This window comes from Lithobates pipiens, unplaced genomic scaffold (assembly GCF_037356315.1).
Source record: "Lithobates pipiens isolate NorthernLeopardFrog02 unplaced genomic scaffold, aLitPip1_a1.2 Scaffold_8, whole genome shotgun sequence".
Taxonomy (NCBI): domain Eukaryota; kingdom Metazoa; phylum Chordata; class Amphibia; order Anura; family Ranidae; genus Lithobates; species Lithobates pipiens.
Genome location: NW_027507903.1, coordinates 684,878,984 through 684,899,239, shown reverse-complemented (window position 1 = coordinate 684,899,239; position 20,256 = coordinate 684,878,984). Strand labels below are relative to the sequence as shown.

The following is a 20,256-nucleotide window of genomic DNA, read 5'->3' as shown; positions in this document are numbered from 1 at the left end:
CACCAGTAGGAGGGTTTACGAAAAAAGGAGATAACATTTTCTATAATCTGTGTATCTTCATATAGAGTATTTGAATTACAGAAACAGTATGTCAGGTCACCTTGAGGCCAGGTGACAGATGCACGCCGTAGGGATCAGGAGTGCACCGCAAGGTTGTGGACCCTACGGCTGACTGCTGCCGACAGGGGTCAAGGTGATAGGAAGGCAGGGCCACCAGAACACCAAGATGGATCCCACCAGGGTTAGAGCGTAAGATTCCCTGGGGCGCTGAGTCTAAGAGCCAGCAGGTGTTCACCAGAGTCTCTAGTGGTGAGGATGGACTTGGCTGCAACTGGCTCCAGGTCGTGACCCCCAGGGTCCCCGAGCTCACACCCACAGTAGGCAACAGGAGGATAGGGATGGTGAGGGACAAGCCAAGGTCGGGGCCACAAGCAGACAGGAATAGACAGGGACACGCCAAAAGGTCAGGATCACAGGCAAACAGGGATAGTCAAGGACACGCCAAAGTCGGTAACGTAACAGAAGAGCACACAGTAGGTAACAGGAAGCTAACACACAAAGGTTGATCAGCAGGGTTGGCTTGCAGTGCACAGGTTAATATAGAGTTCTCTGATAGGAGCTAGGGTGGAGCCATGCCAGAGGATGGATTATAAAAGCAGTCAGGTGAGGGTCGGCTGGTCTCTAGAGATGAACACATGGAGACAGGTAAGCAGACCAACTCTATTGCATAACCATGACACAGTAGATGTGAATTTACCATCAGAAGGCAGATGGGTGTAGCAAAATGTCATCTATTTTTGTAGAACCCCCCCCCCCCCCCCCCCATAGACATTTGACTTTCTTCACTAAATTCTTCCTATAATTCTGAAATTTCAGGGGCGAGCACATTCCAGAGCCATACTACATACGATTTGTTTGGCAGCAATGGCCAACTTGCGTACCAAGCCACCGAGCATCGGGAGTGTTGTGGTCCTCGTATGGATTTAAAGGTGAACAACGCCCAAGGAAATAATGTCCTCAACCTCCGCGTGCCTTCAAACTTCTGTGGCTGGGACACCAAGGTATGAAAGATTAATTAACCGTACAATGGGGACCTTTTGATTGTCAGGAAGTTTAAATGATTAATTAAGTCAACGATAATGATCATTTAATCAGATCGATATATGAAATCAATTATTAAATATAATTAGGCCGACCAATTAATTAATCCCTAAATTCATGCTCTTTTTTTTTTTCTGTCTCTTTTATATCTAGTATGGCTATTTTCTTCTCTTCTTTTTTATTTTTTTTATTCCAAACAAATTTTATTGATAAAAGTAGAATACAATACACAATGACAAAATACAAAAGGATAAAAGAACATCATAAAGGTATACATTGTGGATGTGCAGATATTAAGCACAATAAAACTGTGTGAAAGTATGAACTACAGGAAAAGAAAATAAATTATAATTTATTTTTTTACAATGAAGTCCATTGACAATCACCAGTAGCACAAGGATTAATAGTATGACATAGACACGTACATTTATAATACACAACTAAAACCAAGGCATGTATGGCTAAAAAATCGTATGCCTAACAATGATTTGCTGTCCACTTGTAGTTATGACAACCGAGGTACAGAGTACCAATAATCTAACTAACCCAGCAGACATCTAGGTCTGCATTTATCAGACCGTCCCCTTTGCTTCCTCTGCAGCAGAATAAAAGCGTTGGAGTCTATCTACAGGCTGTGATAATACAGCTTGAATTTGGAATAGCTATTCCCTAGGAGATTGTGACCAGAGAATATCAAACTCTAGCGCACAAATAAGGGTGTATATATATATATATATATATGTATGAGGTAGGTAAGTTATATTCAGGAGTAAGATGGAATATACAATGATAATGAACAAATGATACGTCGCCCAGGACATTATTGGTGCTGACGTAAGAGAAACCCCCTGGTAGGTCCTTCAGGAGATCAATCAAATGTCCCAGGCCAAAAGATCTCGAACTGTACTAGAGCGTGCAGATGAGGATGATAATTCAAGATGGTGATTCAAGATGATGAATGTGATCAAGATGAAGATGAACCTCCACACAGAGGATGGTCAAGCTGAGATATCGAGATGCCTTTTGGTCCTTCAGGAGATCAATCAAATGTCTCAGGCCAAAAGATGGCACTGTACTAGAGCGTGCGGATGAGGATGGTGATTCAAGATGGTGATTCAAGATGATGAATGTGATCAAGATGAAGATGAACCTCCACACAGAGGATGATGGTCAAGCTGAGATATCGAGATCCCTTTTGGTCCTTCAGGAGATCAATCGAATGTCTCGGGCCAAAAGATGGCACTGTACTAGAGCGTGCGGATGAGGGTGATAATTCAAGATGGTGATTTAAGATGATGAATGTAATCAAGATGAAGATGAACCTCTACACAGAGGATGATGGTCAAGCTGAGATATCGAGATCCCTTTTGGTCCTTCAGGAGATCAATCAAATGTCTCGGGCCAAAAGATCGAACTGTACTAGAGCGTGCGGATGAGGATGATAATTCAAGATGGTGATTCAAGATGAAGATTCAAGATGATGAATGTGATCAAGATGAAGATGAACCTCCACACAGAGGATGATGGTCAAGCTGAGATATCGAGATCCCTTTTGGTCCTTCAGGAGATCAATCAAATGTCTTGGGCCAAAAGATCAAACTGTACTAGAGCGTGCGGATGAGGATGATAATTCAAGATGGTGATTCAAGATGGTGATTCAAGATGATGAATGTGGTCAAGATGAAGATGAACCTCCACACAGAGGATGATGGTCAAGCTGAGATATCGAGATCCCTTTTCTCTTCTCAATCTGCCTCCCCCCCCAAGAATCCTAAGAACTAGAAATCAGCCCAGAGCGTGTAGTTTCAAATTTTTTATCACTTCTGATTGAGGAGTAATTTTACCGATTTTAATTAATTGTTTGCACAGCCATTAGGTTAACTTGTCCACCAGTTGGCACTCTAAGCCCTTGTACACACTGTCGGACATTCTGCCAACCATTTCGTCCGACGGATTGTGTCCGAAACTGTTGCATACACACGGTCGGACAAAGTTGTCGGAAAATCCGATCGTTCAGAACGTGATGACGTTATTTCGTTACGACGGGACTATGTTCAGGCTAGTAGCCAATAGCTTTGGTGTAGGAATTTGATCTGAGCATGCGTGGCACTTTGTCCAATCGGCATTCTCTACACATGATCGGACAAGGTCCGATCGGACCAGTTTGTCGGAAAATATTTCCAACAAGTTGGAAAATTGGGTCCGACGGATATTCCGACGGAAACAGTCCAATGCATACCACACACAGTCGGATTATCCGACAAAACGGTCCGATAGGACACATTCCGTCGGAATCTCCGACCGTGTGTACAAGGGCTTAGACGGGGTAAGTCCTATATTAGGTCTTCTGGGAATAAAATTTGATTTATTTAATATAATTTATAGAGGCTAAAATAGTTTTATACCTAGTTTAATTTAAATGTTACTTTACTTAGAGTGTATAGCTGTATTCCTCTGGGGTGTTTGTGGCATTTATTTATGATCTGAATATTTGGCGTATTATCATCTTAATCATGTAACACTGGCTAAAGAGGTTTTTTTTTTATCCAGCGATCCATGTGAACAGGGCCGGCCCAAGACATTGTGCTGCTGGGGTCCAAAAATGAAATGCTGCCCCCTCCAAAAAAAAATAAAAAAATCATGCCCACCAAAAGGCTTCCACATCCATTATTTTAAATCATGATAATTAAAACTTAAATTACATTTATCAGGAAGTCAGATTTACATGCAACATCACCTTGGTTATATGATAATACCATTATGTTTAATTCCAAGGGGCGGGGTAGGGTAGGGTAGTATAGGGGCATGTTAGGGCAGTATATAGACAGGCTAGGGTAGTATATGGTTAGGCTAGGGTAGTATAAAGACTAGGGATGAGCCGAACAACCCCCCCCCCCGTTCGGTTTGCACCAGAACAGGCAAAAAATTTGTTCGAACACCATTAAAGTCTATGGTACACGAACATGAATGATCAAAAGTGCTCATTTTAAAGGCTTATATGCGGGGTATTGTCATAAAAAGTGTTTGGGCACCTGGGTCCTGCCACAGGGGACATGTATCAATGCAAAAAAAAGTTTTAAAAAACTGAAGTTTTTTCAGGAGCAGTGATTTTAATAATGCTTAAAGTGAAACAATAAAAGTGTAATATTCCTTTAAATTTCATACCTGGGGGGTGTCTATAGTATACCTGTAAAGGGGCGCATGTTTCCCATGCTTAGAACTGTCCGAGTGCAAAATTACATTTCTAAAGGGGGGAAAAAGTCATTTAAAACTACTCGCGGCTACAATGAATTGTCGGTCCGCACATAAAAGTTCATTGATAAAAACGGCATGGGGATTTCCCCACAGGGGAACCCGAACCAAAAAAAAAATTAAAAATAAAAATGGCGTGAAGTCCCCCAAAAATCCATACCAGACCCTTTTATCTGAGCACGCAAACTGGCAGGACACAGGAAAAGAGGGGGGGATGAGAGAGCGCCCCCCCCTCCTGAACCGTACCAGGCCACATGCCCTCAACATTGGGAGGATGCTTTTGGAATAGCCCCTCAAAGCACCTTGTCCCCATGTTGATGGGGAGAAGGGCCTCATCCCCACAACCCTTGCCCGGTGGTTGTGGGGGTCTGCTGGCGGGGGGGCTTATCGGAATCTGGAAGCCTCCTTTAACAAGGGGACCGCCAGATCCCACCCCAGATCCCACCCCCCCTCCGTGTGAATTGGTAATGGGGTACAAATGTACCCCTACCATTTCACAAAAAAAGTGACAAAAGACAAGAGACGGTTTTTGACAAGTCCTTTATTAAATTCTTCTTTGCGCTTCTTCTTTCATCTTCCTTCTTCTGGTCTTCCTTCAGTGTTCTTGTTCCTCCAACTTCTTCTTCTTCTCCATCTTCTTCTTCATCTTCATTTTCTTCTTCCTCTGCTCTTCTTGTCCCGCATCTTGCTCTGGCTTCTTCTGCATGCCGTCCGCATGATCCGCCTCTGTGGGAGTCTTCAGCCGTGTGACGCTTCGATTCTTCTGACACTTCTTAAATAACGGAGGGCGGGGCCACCATGGCATTCCCCGTGTTGTTAGAGGGGGCGGGGGTCACCCGTTTACGTAAATGGGTGACCCCGCCCTCCTCTGACATCACAGGGAAAGTCATAGGGAAACACAGGAAACGTGCTCCCCTTTACAGGCATACTATAGACACCCCCCCCCCAGGTACGAAATGTAAAGGAATATTACACTTTTATTGTTTCACTTTAAGCATTATTAAAATCCCTGCTCCCGAAAAAACTGCAATTGTTTTTAAACTTTTTTTTTTTTTTTTGCATTGACCCAGGTCCCCAAACACTTTTTATGACAATACCATGCATATAAGCCTTTAAAATTAGCACTTTTGATTTCTCCCATAGACTTTTTTAAAGGGTGTTCCACGGCTTTTGAATTTGCCGCAAACACCCAAAATTGTTCGGTGAACTGATGAACAGCCATTGTTCAAGTCGAACATGAGTTCAACGTGAACATAAATCTCATCCCTGATAAAGACAAGCTAAGGTAGTATATGGACAGGCTAGAGTAGTATATGGACAGGCTGGGGTAGTATATGGATAGGCTGGGGTAGTATGTGGACAGGCTGGGGTAGTATGTGGACAGGCTGGGGTAGTGTGTGGACAGGCTGGGGTAGTGTGTGGACAGGCTGGGGTAGTGTGTGGACAGGCTGGGGTAGTGTGTGGACAGGCTGGGGTAGTGTGTGGACAGGCTGGGGTAGTGTGTGGACAGGCTGGGGTAGTGTGTGGACAGGCTGGGGTAGTGTGTGGACAGGCTGGGGTAGTGTGTGGACAGGCTGGGGTAGTGTGTGGACAGGCTGGGGTAGTGTGTGGACAGGCTGGGGTAGTGTGTGGACAGGCTGGGGTAGTGTGTGGACAGGCTGGGGTAGTGTGTGGACAGGCTGGGGTAGTGTGTGGACAGGCTGGGGTAGTGTGTGGACAGGCTGGGGTAGTGTGTGGACAGGCTGGGGTAGTGTGTGGACAGGCTGGGGTAGTGTGTGGACAGGCTGGGGTAGTGTGTGGACAGGCTGGGGTAGTGTGTGGACAGGCTGGGGTAGTGTGTGGACAGGCTGGGGTAGTGTGTGGACAGGCTGGGGTAGTGTGTGGACAGGCTGGGGTAGTGTGTGGACAGGCTGGGGTAGTGTGTGGACAGGCTGGGGTAGTGTGTGGACAGGCTAGGGTAGTGTATGGACAGGCTAGGGTAGTGTATGGACAGGCTAGGGTAGTGTATGGACAGGCTAGGGTAGTGTATGGACAGGCTAGGGTAGTGTATGGACAGGCTAGGGTAGTGTATGGACAGGCTAGGGTAGTGTATGGACAGGCTAGGGTAGTGTATGGACAGGCTAGGGTAGTGTATGGACAGGCTAAGGCAGTACAGGGGCATGATAGGGTAGTATTTAGACAGGCTAGGGTACTATACAATAGACAGGCTAGGGCAGTATAGGGGCAGGTGGAGCAGCCAGGGGGCAGTTGTCCTCATGACACACAAAACTGTTGGAAAAAAAATCTTGATCGTCAGTTTGCTGGGAAAATAGAAGAGGAGGAGAGGTGGCCGTGGTTCAATTTGCAGCCCCTCTCAAAGTGCTGCCTGGATCCAATGGAGCCACTGGGACCCATGGTAGGGCCGGCCCTGCACGTGAAGATATGAACGAATCCTCATTTAACTAAAATTTTGTACACATTCTGCACCATTTTCCATCTTACTCCTGAACACACGTAGGTTATGAAACATACTTCTTATTATAAGGATTACAGTAAACCGAGATATGGTAACATTATTCTTATCATAGAAAGTGACTAGGTGTCCCGGGAGCCGCACATCAAGTCTGGACCCGCTGTATGATACTGGGAGAATGTCTGACTGATATTGGAAGGAGGCCTCCAAGTATCCATGGGGTATTGTGAGTACACACCTGAGTGTAGGATCCTGGTGACTGTTGCTGCTACTATCCCTTGTGTGTCAATACTAGTGATTGTCTCGCCGGAGACATTTCTGATGGTGTCTCAGTGCTGTTCATTTCTCTGGCCTTTGGCTAAAGGGACTGTCCTATGAAGTAAGGACATAATGGAGAGTGTCCTCTGATTGTTGGTCAGCTTTCATGGAGTATCCCACAGTGCCTTAAAAGAGAAGTATGGGGCTTCTTCTCCTCCTTCTCCTTCTTCTCCTCCTTCTTCTCCTTCTTCTCCTCCTTCTTCTCCTTCTCCTTCTCCTTCTCCTTCTCCTCCTTCTCCTTCTCCTCCTTCTCCTTCTTCTCCTTCTTCTCCTTCTCCTTCTCCTCCTCCTCCTCCTCCTCCTCCTCCTCTTCCTCCTCCTCCAGACAATAGCCTGGAAGTTGAAGCAGGTTGTCCAAGCCGAGGTGTCCTCCCATCCACCAAAAAGACCACTCGTTCATCAGAAAGAAGAAACAGCTGGCAGCTTATCAGCTGGTGATGAGCCTTGTTCAGTGTGCTGTAACCAAGGCTCATGGTCGAAACGCGTCTGTCTCTCTTTTTGTACTCACTGGCAAGATTTACAAGGAAGAGATATTAAGGTTACGGAGTTGCCAGCTGTTTTCTTCTTTCTGATGACTGAGCTGTCTCTTTGGTGAATGGGCGAAGACCTCAGCTTGGACACCCCAGCTTCAACTTCCAGGCTAACGTTTAGGTTCCACTGTTCTGAGCCATACGTCGTTTGCATAGAACCCTCCACAGCTCAGTGCTCCGGTGAGCGCGGAGGGAGATGAGCAGAGAGCCGCTGGCTGAAGTCTACAACTGAGAGGCTGAGACGGGTGTCAGTCCAGGCATCTGGTGGGTTTCCAGACATTATTGTCGTGATGATGCGGTGCCTGGACTGATATCCTTGACGTCATCTGAGAGAGCGGACCTCAGCCCGCTCTTTGCCTAAATTGGATCGCAGGAGTCCAAAACAAACTGCACTCCAGTGATCCATAGGAGAAGCCCAGCCAAAAAGAGCTTTGGCTGGACTTCTCCTTTAAGCCCTATCCAAGTTATTCAGCAATAAAGGTTAAAAAAAAAAGAAAAAGGCAACCCCCCTAGACTGCTCATTGAGCCAGAGGTTTGACTAATGCTGTGTGCCTGGCTGGTGCTGCACTAAACTGGGAAAAGAACCTCGGGCAAATCGGTGGCCATGACATATGAAGGACATAACCTCCAGTTCTCTTTTCCAACCTGTTATAACATAATCTCCAAACCCCTCCATTTACCCAATAAATTCCGCGACAAGGTTTTTGGAGTAAAATGACCTTACGGCCTTTTATTAACAATTAACGTAATTTTAAGTAAATAACATTTTAAAATAACCATCAACCAAACTTCTCTATATACTCTTTGGGGGTCTTTGAGGGCAACGACACACAACTTGGTTCCTGCGACCAACTTCTTTTAAACTTTTAGGCCTCCAGTCGCAAGCCACTGACTCAGCGACGGTACTCAACATTCGCAGTGACCTACATCTTTACCTCTTCCTGGTTAACCCCTCCTTAACCGGAAGGTACCTGAGAACCCCATACCACAGGTGGGTCCCAACCATGTTATATATATATATATATATATATATATATATATATATATATATATATATATATATATACCACCATCTTCTCTTCCTCCAAAGACCCACCACTGCTGGGCTGTCCTGACAGCCTCTCTAAAATACAGACCAAACATCGGGAGGGTGGGTGGGAATCTTCTTCCCCTCCGCTCTCGACTGACGTCACTTCCTCCTTCTCTTTGCCCTATTTCCCCAGAATGCCTCCCAGATCTAAACCACCCCCCTTTTTCTTTAAAGGGGCCAGCTTCTCACATTAACCCTCTGCAGGGCAGGACTTAGGGTGGTGGGGGCCCCTGGGCTTGAGTCACTTTCGGGCCCTACCTTCTATACATTCCCATATTTATCGGCGTATAACCCTCGCTGGCGTATAACACGCGCCCCAAGTTTAGGAGGGAATTTTAAGGAAAAAAACTTTTAGGAGGGATGTTTAAGGAAAAAACTTACATTGAAATGCCTATCAATGCAGCCTTGCCCAACCATCTGCAGCCTTGTCAGATGTCATTTGCAGCCTTGTCAGTGTAGCCTTGTCATTTGCAGCCTTGTCATTGCAGTCTTGAAGTTTAAAAATGGCTCCGCCAGTCCTGTGTATCTCGGGTCCTCTCGGCGGCTCTCGGGTTGGCGGCTCTCGGGTCCTCTTGGCGGCTCTCGGGTCCTCTCGCAGTCGAGAGTAGCAGAGTGTACTCGGCTTGGCTCACAGTCACACCCAGTCCCTGTGATATGTCCATTATAGGGCGGGACTGGGCGTGACTGTGAGCGGAGCCGAGAACACTCGGCTATGTATCTCGGCAGGGCCTGCGGGGCCCCCTATTGGGCAGGGCCCATGGGCTTGAGCCCAGTCAAGCCCAATTGTAAGTCCAGCCCTGGCAGGGCAGGACTTAGGGTGGCGGGGGCCCCTGTGCTTGAGTCACTTTCGGCCCTACCTTCTATACATTGCCATATTTATCGGCGTATAACCCTCTCTGGCGTATAACACGCGCCCAAAGTTTAGGAGGGAATTTTAAGGAAAAAAACTTTTAGGAGGGAAGTTTAAGGAAAAAACTTACATTGAAATGCCCATCAATGCAGCCTTGCCCAACCATCTGCAGCCTTGTCAGTGTCATTTGCAGCCTTGTCAGTGTAGCCTTGTCATTTGCAGCCTTGTCATTGCAGTCTTGAAGTTTAAAAATGGCGCCGCCAGTCCTGTGTATCTCGGCGGCTCTCGGGTCCTCTCGGCGGCTCTCGGGTCCTCTCGCAGTCCCGAGCAGAGCCGAGAGTAGCAGAGTGTACTTGGCTCGGCTCACAGTCACGCCCAGTCCCGCCCTATGATGGACATATCACAGGGACTGGGCGTGACTGTGAGCCGAGCAGTCCCGAGCAGAGCCGAGAGTAGCAGAGTGTACTTGGCTCGGCTCACAGTCACACCCAGTCCCTGTGATATGTCCATCATAGGGCGGGACTGGGCGTGACTGTGAGCGGAGTGGAGCCGAGTACACTCGGCTATGTATCTCGGCGGGGCCCCCTATTGGGTGGGGCCCATGGGCTTGAGCCCAGTCAAGCCCAATTGTAAGTCCAGCCCTGGCCCTCTGCCTGTCCTATATCCACCCCTTTCATGCCGTCCCTCCACTCATTCCTTTTATTCTTTTAACTCCGGGACTCCCTCTACAGGGGTGAGCGTTACCTAGGGTTAACTAGTTAGGTGACCCTCAACAACTGGTAAGAAAATACCTGTAACGCTATTGTAACGCCACCCCTGAATGAGCCACTTGAGTATATTTTGGTTCTGTATTTCGGCGTCTCAACCCCAAGAGCAGTCTCGGCCCCTCTGGCACACCTTGTGATCAATGTTACTGCAAACACAATAGTAAATAGACACAGGCGGTATTGAACCAAAAAGTATTTTTACCGAAAGACTTTCTTTTGGCAAAACAGTAATAAAATAATTACATGATAGCTAAATATATCCCAAATAACTCAGTTGAGTCTTACCGAAAGATTAAGAGCAAGGAAATGTAATCGCTTCCCGCCTGCCCAACGTCATATGAGTGGAGATATCTAGATACCGACCACCCCCCGGATGTTGACCGTAGAGAATTTGCGGCGGGCCAGATGGTCCCCGGATTCTCTATGATTGTTCGGAGGCCGCCGGGCGCGATATTATGACGTCACACCCGGCCTCTGCATTTGAAAAAAAAAATGCCGCCTCGGCTAGGAAGCCAGGATCAGGTTTTATCTATTTCCTTTTTTTATTATTATTTCAGGCTTCCCAGCCTAGAGGAGAGATCTGGGGACTTATTGACCTCATATCTCACTGTAAAGAGGACCTGTCACGCACTATTCCCTATTACAAGGGATGTTTACATTCCTTGTAATAGGCATAAAGGTGATCAAAAAAAAAATGTAAAAAAGCCTCAAACTAGAAAAATAAAAGTAAAATTATCAAAAAAAATATTTTAAAAAAATACAATTTAAAGCACCCCTGCCCCTGCGTGCTTGCCCGCACAAGGGAGCGCATAGGTAAGTCGCGCCCACATATGTAAACGACGTTCAAACCACACATGTGAGGTATCGACGCAAACGTTGGAGTGAGAGCCCTAGACCTCCTCTGTAACTCAAAATAGGTAACCTGTAAACATTTTTAAAGCGTCGCCTATGGGGATTTTTAAGTACCGAAAATTGGCGCCATTCCAAGATGGTGTGAAATTTTAAAGCGTGACATGTTGGGTACCTATTTACTCGGTGTAACATTATCTTTCACATTATGTAAAAAAAATTGGGCTAACTTTACTGCTTTTTTCATGCATGAAACAGGTTCCCCCCCCCCCCCCCCAAAAAAAAACACGCTTGAAAAAAAATGCTGCGCAAATACCATGCAAGATAAAAAAAAAAAGATAGGCCATTTTATTCTTAAGGCCTCTGCTAAAAAAAAAATATATATATATATATATATATATATATATATATATATATATATATATATATATATATATATATATATATATATATATATAATGTGTGTGTGTGTGTGTATGTATGTGTGTGTGTATATATATATATATATATATATATATATATATATATATATATATATATATATATATATATATATATATATATATATAATATACACGTGTGTGTTTGGGGGTTCTGCATAATTTTCTAGCAAAAAAAATGATGCTTTTTTTACATGTAGGAGAGAAATGTCAGAATTGGCCTGGTAAGCAAGTGGTCAATACTGTAATCTGATCACTTCCAGGGGACTTTTTAAGGTGAATAATTCTGAAAGCAGAGATAACCACGAAAATGATTCAGTGTGATAAGATAACTTCAGGAAATAACCAACAACTCTACTTAAAGTGCTTGTAAAGTCTTGTTTTTTATTTTTTTGTTAAAAATAACAAACATGTCTATACTTGCCTGCTCTTTTATAATGGTTTTGCACAGAGCAGCCCCAATCCTCCTCTTCTTGGGTCCCTCTTCAATGCTCCTGCCCCCTCCCCCCCCCTCCTGTTGTGTGCCCCCACAGCAAGCAGCTTGCTATGGGGGCACCCGAGCCGAGCTACAGCTCCGCGTGTCCAATCAGGCACGGAGCTGTGGCCTGGCCCTGCCCCCTTTCTCTCCTCATTGGCCGACTGACTTTGATAGCAGCAGGAGCCAATGGCGGCGTGCTGTTGTCTCAGCCAATCAGGAGGGGAGTCCCGGGCAGCCGAGACATTCCTGCAACATTGCTTGCTGGATCTAGATGGGGCTCAGGTAAGTATTAGAGGGGAGGGGGTGCTGCATACAGAAGTTTTTTTTTTTTTTTTATCTTAATGCATAGAATGCACCTTCTGCCTTTACAACTTCATTAAATTGAGCTCTATGGGTCCAGGCAGGAGGAGGGCAGTGGAATGACCAGGCTTGTGTCAGACCACTCCCTTCTATTCCCTGACACCGCAGTCCTAATGAACCGCAGAGCACAATATGGAATTCAAGTCCTGGGTGTAAGTATGGGCCCTTATGGCACCAATGTCTTTAATTCCTTGTGGGGTGTAAGTATGGCTTATAGCTCTGAACCAAAATAAACACTGCTGCTTGGCAAGGGGGTAAGTGTAACACGGCGTTCTACAGGTATAGTCAAAGAGAAAGGCAACGTTGTCTGCATGCAGTGTCTCTTTGTTCTGAAAGATGGGCAGTTGCCCGCTCACCAATCCTGAGACCCAGTCCCAAAGGCGAGATGTCCCAGGAATAGGCTCCTCAGGCCTCCTGGCTGGCTACCTGACCATTGGAACGCCTTGTGACGTCTGCAGAGATTGGCCTGGAGTTACACCCGGGGGCATTCTCTGGCAAAAAAGGCCACGATTGACTGTGGAGCTGTGGTGAGAGACAGTTCATGGATGGCAGCACCCTTCTCCTGCGTCAGGTCTTCTCCTTGCCTTGTGGTCTCTGTCCTGCTCCCAGGCAGCCTAGTGGTGGTTGTTTTCTCCTCTCCTGTGTGGGCATTCTGGGGTGTGTAGTCTGCCCCCTGGTTAGATATTGGATATGTTCCTGCTGTAAGTAACAACAGGGAATAAACTCCGGTGTAATTACTGGACAGTCCAGTCACTATTCTAGGTGTGATGACCAAACTCATTAGAAGAACCTCTTGTAACATTTTTTTTTTCTTATAGTTGCAGGTCTCCTCTTCCTCCGGGGAGCTCCTCGGCTACATATACAAAGAGTGGACAAGTTTCTACATAAAATTCGACATCTTGGATCCATCAGGACTTGTTTGTCTTAAAGTGAAAGGTCCAGGATGGGGGGAAGGCTTCATGTCTGACCAGGATTTTAAGGTCCGTCTATCGACAAGTGTCAAATACTTCATTCCTTAGAAATAATACTTGTAAAAAAAAATGTCATTATCAGATTGCCTATGTTGTGTGGTTGAAGCCATGCTTCTGTGGGCTTCTATTGGTTTGTTGTCCATGAACATGAAGAGACACCTCCCTCACAAATTAGATGTTTCCACACAAATCACCATTTTCATAACTCGAATAGGGTTTTGAAAAAAATTAAAAATAAATCCTGGAAGGGTACTCTGTTCACGTAGCCATCTCTCCTCCAATCTAGACGTTCTCTCTGCCGCTTTAACGGAGAACTTGGATACTGGTAATTCTACAGCATATGACATTGTAGACAATTGTGCCCCAACAACAAGTTTTGGTGAAGATCCTTTTCTGTTCCAGCATGGCTGTGCCCCCCCCCCCCCCCCCGTATGCAAAGCCAGCTCCATAAAGACATGATGTGACCAGTTTGGTGTGGAGTAACTCCAATGTCCTCCATGGAGTCCTGACCTCAACCCTAATGAACACCTTTGGGAGGAATTGGAAAGCTGATGATGAGCCAGGTCTTCTCAGTACCTGACCTTACCAACAGTGGCATCGCTAGGGGTGACAGGGGGTGTAGGTTGCATCGGGTGACACAAGCCAGAGGGGTGACACCTGTGGGCAGCAGCACCACTGGCTAATGCCGTGCAGTGACAGTCCTCACTCCTACACAGTGCACAGCGGGACGGACTAAAGCTGCCTCCCCCTCCTCTCTGTTTACATCGGAGGAGGATGGACGCACACCGCTGTGCCCATACCACGCTGTTCTGAGGTCTGTAAAGTTTTTAGTTTAATGCAAATGTACATGTGCTGCAGGGGCGCTATGGGAGGGGAGGTGGTCTGCACTGAGGGGGGCTCTGCACTGATGGAGAGGGGGTCTGCACTGAGGGGGGGCTCTGCACTGATGGAGGGGGGTCTGCACTGAGGGGTGCTCTGAATTGGTGGAGGGGAGTCTGCACTGAGGGGGGGCTCTGCACTGATGGAGGGGGGGTCTGTACTGAGGGGGGCTCTGCACTGATGGAGGGGGGTCTGCACTGAGGGGGGCTCTGCACTGATGGAGTGGACTGCACTGATAGAGGGGCTCTGCACTGCTGAAGGGGGGGGGGGCTCTGCACTGATGTAGGAGGGGGTTTGCACTGAGGGGGCTCTGCACGGATGGAGGAGGGAGGGGGGTCTGCTGATGGATGGGGGGTCTATACTGATAGAGGGGGTCTGCACTAAGGGGGGTCTATACTAATGGATGGGAGTCTGCATTGAGGGGGGCTATACTGATGGGGGGTCTATACTGCAGGAGGGGGGTCTGTATTTATTTGGGGGTCTATACTGAGAGAGGGAGGTCTGTAGTTAGTGGAGGGGGCCGGGGGTCTGTACTGAGGGTGGACTATAGTTGGTGGAGCGGGGGGTGTACATGAGTAGCTGACCTCACCAATGGGCACAAACTCCCATAGCCACCCTCCAAAGTCTTGTCCAAAGTCTTCCCAGAAAAGTGGAGGATGTTAAAGCCACAGATGGAGTAACTCCATATTAATAGCCATGGTTTTGGAATGGGATGTCCGGCAGGCTCATATAGGTGTGATGGCCAGGGGTCCACAGACTTTTGCCCATATGGTAGTGTTATAATAAACTGCCATGTTGCAATGTGGAGTCTTCTTTGTGATTCTCCATTCTGGTCACCTCTGGTCTTCAGGATTCCAACATTTGGATAATTGGCAACGTAGCAGATCCTCCACAGATTTATAAAGTATCAAGCCAAAAACATTATTGATTGATTTTGGATGGAGAGTGGAAAGGTTTCAACCCTTAGAACCTTTGGAACTATAACACTGAACGCATCACCCAAAACCTGGATTTCAATAATATAAGGAGGAACTGGTAAAATTCCTTCTGCTTCAACCAAAATGTATTATGACTTCTTCTATAATTGATGTTCTCTGTGTAGACGCTCTGGTGGTCCTCATGATCCTCTCTCTTCTCTCTCCAGGTTCTATCTGCTGACAGAACCACCCAAGTCGGGGTCATCACACGTGTGTGGCGGGGGTTAAGCAAGGAGATGTTCAGCTCTAAAGACAAATATGCTGTCAATTTCCCGATGGACCTCAATGTCTCCATGAAAGCCATGCTGATGGCCTGCACCTTGTTCATTGTGAGTCTGAGCCTGAGAACACTGCAATATGTACAGTATGTGAGGCTGGAGAGAATGGTGCAATGTGTGCGAGGATGGAGGGAACGCCCCAGTGTAGATACTTTTTTTAGCTCATTTTACTGTAGAAGTCAAAGAATGGTCATTTGTTGTAACCAGAACTTTTATTTTTCAGGACCTTCTGGAAGAAGAACGTAGTCGCAGTGATGATTCCTGATCTGTGCACCAATAAAGGGTTGGCCAACATCCTCACCAACATGGAGTTGGGTAGATGACATCACACCATGTATATATTATATATTGTAGCAATCAGCCAAGCAGAGGACACCTCCAATTCTCTGTGAATCCAACCCCTCTTTACTGGTCCTGATTCCACAGCAGTTTTTGTTCAGTCCTCCAGGGGGCAGTGCTATCCCAGGCCAGCCAATCGCATCAGATCTCTGCTTGCTTCACTAAAACCACCCCTCAGGGACTGAACACAAGGGCAACTCAGAACAAATCTACTGCCTTATCCCTCCTAAAGAGATATATACGTGTTCTGTACATTCCATACATATATAACGATCAGGCTGTATGAAGATTGGCTGCTTTACATTTTCAGATTATTAAATAAATATTGCAAGTATTTTAAAACTTCAAAGGTAAACGCTAATGATTTGGGGTTACTTTTATTATATCAGTGAACTGTATACTCTACACAGTCATTCTCAGACAAATAAACACATCAGACGTGACAAAGGACTCCCAGAGAACCATGAGTTAGCATAATACTGAAACTTCCCACTTGGCTTTCCGACAGGGGCGGAGCCACTGCTGCGATGAGAAATCGAGACGTGTAAATAACGGGCTTCTTTCAGCACAGCTGAGAACGATGGAAGGCTTACAGGTGAAAATGAGACTACAGCGCCACCTGCTGAATTAAAATAAAACCAAAATATTATTAATCTACAATATTTTATATTTATTTGATAAAGAATTTGTATTTTTTGTCAGTTCTGACCATATTAAATATATATATATATATATATATATATATATATAAATTTACAATTGCTGTTATACATAATGGAAAAATAAACCTTGATTTTTATTTTTATTTTTCTAATCAAAATCCAGAGAGGACAGTCCTGATTCAGAGAGGACAGTATAGAGTTTGGACCTCTGTCCTAGAGTATCAGGTCCTGCAGAGATCTTTCTTTCTGGTATGTGTAGATGTGGAGATTGGGGCAGAAACTCCAGACACAGCGGGGGATGGGAGGTCGTCTGTGTCAGAGGATAAAGCTGTTTTCTAGGGGATGATTAGGGCACCAGCAAAGGGTCTGTCCGAGAGTGACATAAAATCCTACTTTTTGACTTTTTCCATTCCACTCTACAGGATGCTAACATGCAAGAATCGCATTCTGACCCGATGACCCAACAGTCCCCACTCCCCTCTCATACTCATCCACTATTCACTATATGGCGAGCAATATTTACATTACTGCTTAAAGTGACCCTGTCACAAACCTGGACAATTCTGACTGAGTGTCACTGAACCTGTTACCGATTGATTCTGAACCTGTCACTGAACCTGTTACCGAGTGTCACTGAACCTGTTACTGAACCTGTTACCAAGCGTTACTGAACCTGTTACCGAGTGTCACTGAACCTGTTACCGATTGATTCTGAACCTGTCACTGAACCTGTTACCGAGTGTCACTGAACCTGTTACCAAGCGTTACTGAACCTGTTACCGAGTGTCACTGAACCTGTTACTGAACCTGTTACCGAGTGTCACTGAACCTGTCACTGAACCTGTTACCGAGTGTTACTGAACCTGTCACTGAACTTGTTACCGAGTGTCACTGAACCTGTTACCGAGTGTTACTGAACCTGTCACTGAACCTGTTACCGAGTGTCACTGAACCTGTTACCGAGTGTCACTGAACCTGTTACCGAGTGTTACTGAACCTGTCACTGAACCTGTTACCGAGTGTCACTGAACCTGTTACCGAGTGTTACTGAACCTGTTACCGAGTGTCACTGAACCTGTTACTGAGTGTTACTGAACCTGTCACTGAACCTGTTACCGAGTGTTACTGAACCTGTTACCGAGTGTCACTGAACCTGTTACCGAGTGTCGCTGAACCTGTTACCGAGTGTTACTGAACCTGTTACCGAGTGTCACTGAACCTGTTACCGAGTGTTACTGAACCTGTTACCGAGTGTCACTGAACCTGTTACCGAGTGTTACTGAACCTGTCACTGAACCTGTTACCGAGTGTCACTGAACCTGTTACCGAGTGTCACTGAACCTGTTACCGAGTGTTACTGAACCTGTTACCGAGTGTCACTGAACCTGTTACCGAGTGTTACTGAACCTGTTACCGAGTGTCACTGAACCTGTTACCGAGTGTTACTGAACCTGTCACTGAACCTGTTACCGAGTGTTACTGAACCTGTCACTGAACCTGTTACCGAGTGTCACTGAACCTGTTACCGAGTGTCACTGAACCTGTTACCGAGTGTTACTGAACCTGTTACCGAGTGTTACTGAACCTGTTACCGAGTGTTACTGAACCTGTTACCGAGTGTCACTGAACCTGTTACCGAGTGTCGCTGAACCTGTTACCGAGTGTTACTGAACCTGTTACCGAGTGTCACTGAACCTGTTACCGAGTGTTACTGAACCTGTCACTGAACCTGTTACCGAGTGTTACTGAACCTGTTACCGATTGATTCTGAACCTGTTACCGAGTGTCACTGAACCTGTTACCGAGTGTCACTGAACCTGTTACCGAGTGTCACTGAACCTGTTACCGAGTGTCACTGAACCTGTTACTGAGTGTCACTGAACCTGTTACTGAGTGTTACTGAACCTGTTACCGATTGATTCTGAACCTGTTACTGAGTGTTACTGAACCTGTTACCGAGTGTTACTGAACCTGTTACCAAGTGTTACTGAACCTGATACCGAGTGTCAAAATATATAAAAGAATAGTGGTGCGCTAAATTAAATAAAATAAATAAATACTAACTCAAATATACAAAATAGATCTAAGGTAAAATGAAACAGAATGAACTGTAGAACATGTAAAGCAAATATCAATACATAGATACCCAGTGTGAACTGGTAAGTGAATTAATACGAGAATTCCAAAGAAAATAAATGTAAGCCAGCGTGCTAGAAAATTTCTGATGATGCAAATAGTGATCTCAAAAAGTCAACAGTGAATAAATTAAATAAATATATATGCAATAAACGGCATACATGATGAATGGTGTGCAGTAAATACAATGAATCCTTTAAATAATGAAAGAAAATTAATATAATGAAATAGAAAATTTGTATCTAAAATCGGCATAAAATATATTCAGAAAAAAGTGCAAAGTGCATATGCAATAGTGTCCAGCTTCCAAAAAGTGCTTTGGTGCCTATAAACATCAAACAGCAAAGGTGCTATGAGTGATGGGTGTCCCGTGCGGTCCTGCGTGGTCGGTGGATGGATGTCCCCTTACCTTACTGCTGTAAGGTTACAGCGTGGATATATGTAACTTTGTGATCTTTATGGTCCCCTTTAGGTGTCCTATGATGGCCCCTCAGATCCTGATATGTTGTCCTGCCTATTTTTTCGGCAGCGTGGGGTCCCTTTAAGGATGGCCCGGGAGTACTCAAGATGAGCCACTATGGATGTTTTTTCTTTTAACACCCATGATCTGCATTAGACTCATTCCAAAGTAGACAGTGAGAGGATGGGAATCATTGGCTACCGGTAGTAGCCTTGTAGTAATTCCTTGTAGAGCTTTCTCTGGTACTCTCCTTGTAAGGACACCGTAATATGTGACTGTGTATCTTTCCCCTGAAAACTATAACTGTATAAATCCACGGGGTGGGGGGTAGGCCAGCACCAATGAGATAAGTAGATATAGCTTTACTTATAGCCAGCTCAGCATCTATGTATAAGATACACAGTCACATATTACGGTGTCCTTACAAGGAGAGTACCAGAGAAAGCTCTACAAGGAATTACTGAAGAATTATAATCCTCTGGAGAGACCGGTAGCCAATGATTCCCATCCTCTCACTGTCTACTTTGGAATGAGTCTAATGCAGATCATGGGTGTTAAAAGAAAAAAAACATCCATAGTGGCTTATCTTGAGTACTCCCTGGCCATCCTTAAAGGGACCCCACGCTGCCGAAAAAATAGGCAGGACAACATATCAGGATCTGAGGGGCCATCATAGGATACCTAAAGGGGACCATAAAGATCACAAAGTTACATATATCCACGCTGTAACCTTACAGCAGTAAGGTAAGGGGACATCCATCCACCGACCACGCAGGACCGCACAGGACACCCTTCACTCATAGTACCTTTGCTGTTTGATGTTTATAGACACCAAAGCACTTTTTGGAAGCTGGACACTATTGCATATGCACTTTGCACTTTCTTTCTGAATATATTTTATGCCGATTTTAGATACTAATTTTCTATTCCATTATATTAATTTTCTTTCATTATTTAAGGATTCATTGTATTTACTGCACACCATTCATCATGTATGCCGTTTATTGCATATATATTTATTTAATTTATTCACTGTTGACTTTTCGAGATCACTATTTGCTTTACCA

At 45.4% G+C, this 20,256-nt stretch overlaps 1 protein-coding gene across 1 annotated transcript in view; it reads left to right on the top strand.

Annotated features, from left to right (window-relative positions):
- LOC143962169 (uncharacterized) overlaps nucleotides 1-16,280 on the top strand; it is a 32,640-nt gene extending 16,360 nt beyond the window's left edge. The window contains exons 4-7 of the mRNA XM_077471497.1: nucleotides 877-1,061; nucleotides 13,306-13,467; nucleotides 15,482-15,643; nucleotides 15,816-16,280. Coding sequence (XP_077327623.1) covers nucleotides 877-1,061; nucleotides 13,306-13,467; nucleotides 15,482-15,643; nucleotides 15,816-15,857 — 551 coding nt within the window. The 3' untranslated portion in view covers nucleotides 15,858-16,280. The remainder of the gene's footprint in view (nucleotides 1-876; nucleotides 1,062-13,305; nucleotides 13,468-15,481; nucleotides 15,644-15,815) is intronic.
- The last annotated feature ends 3,976 nt before the right edge of the window (nucleotides 16,281-20,256 follow it).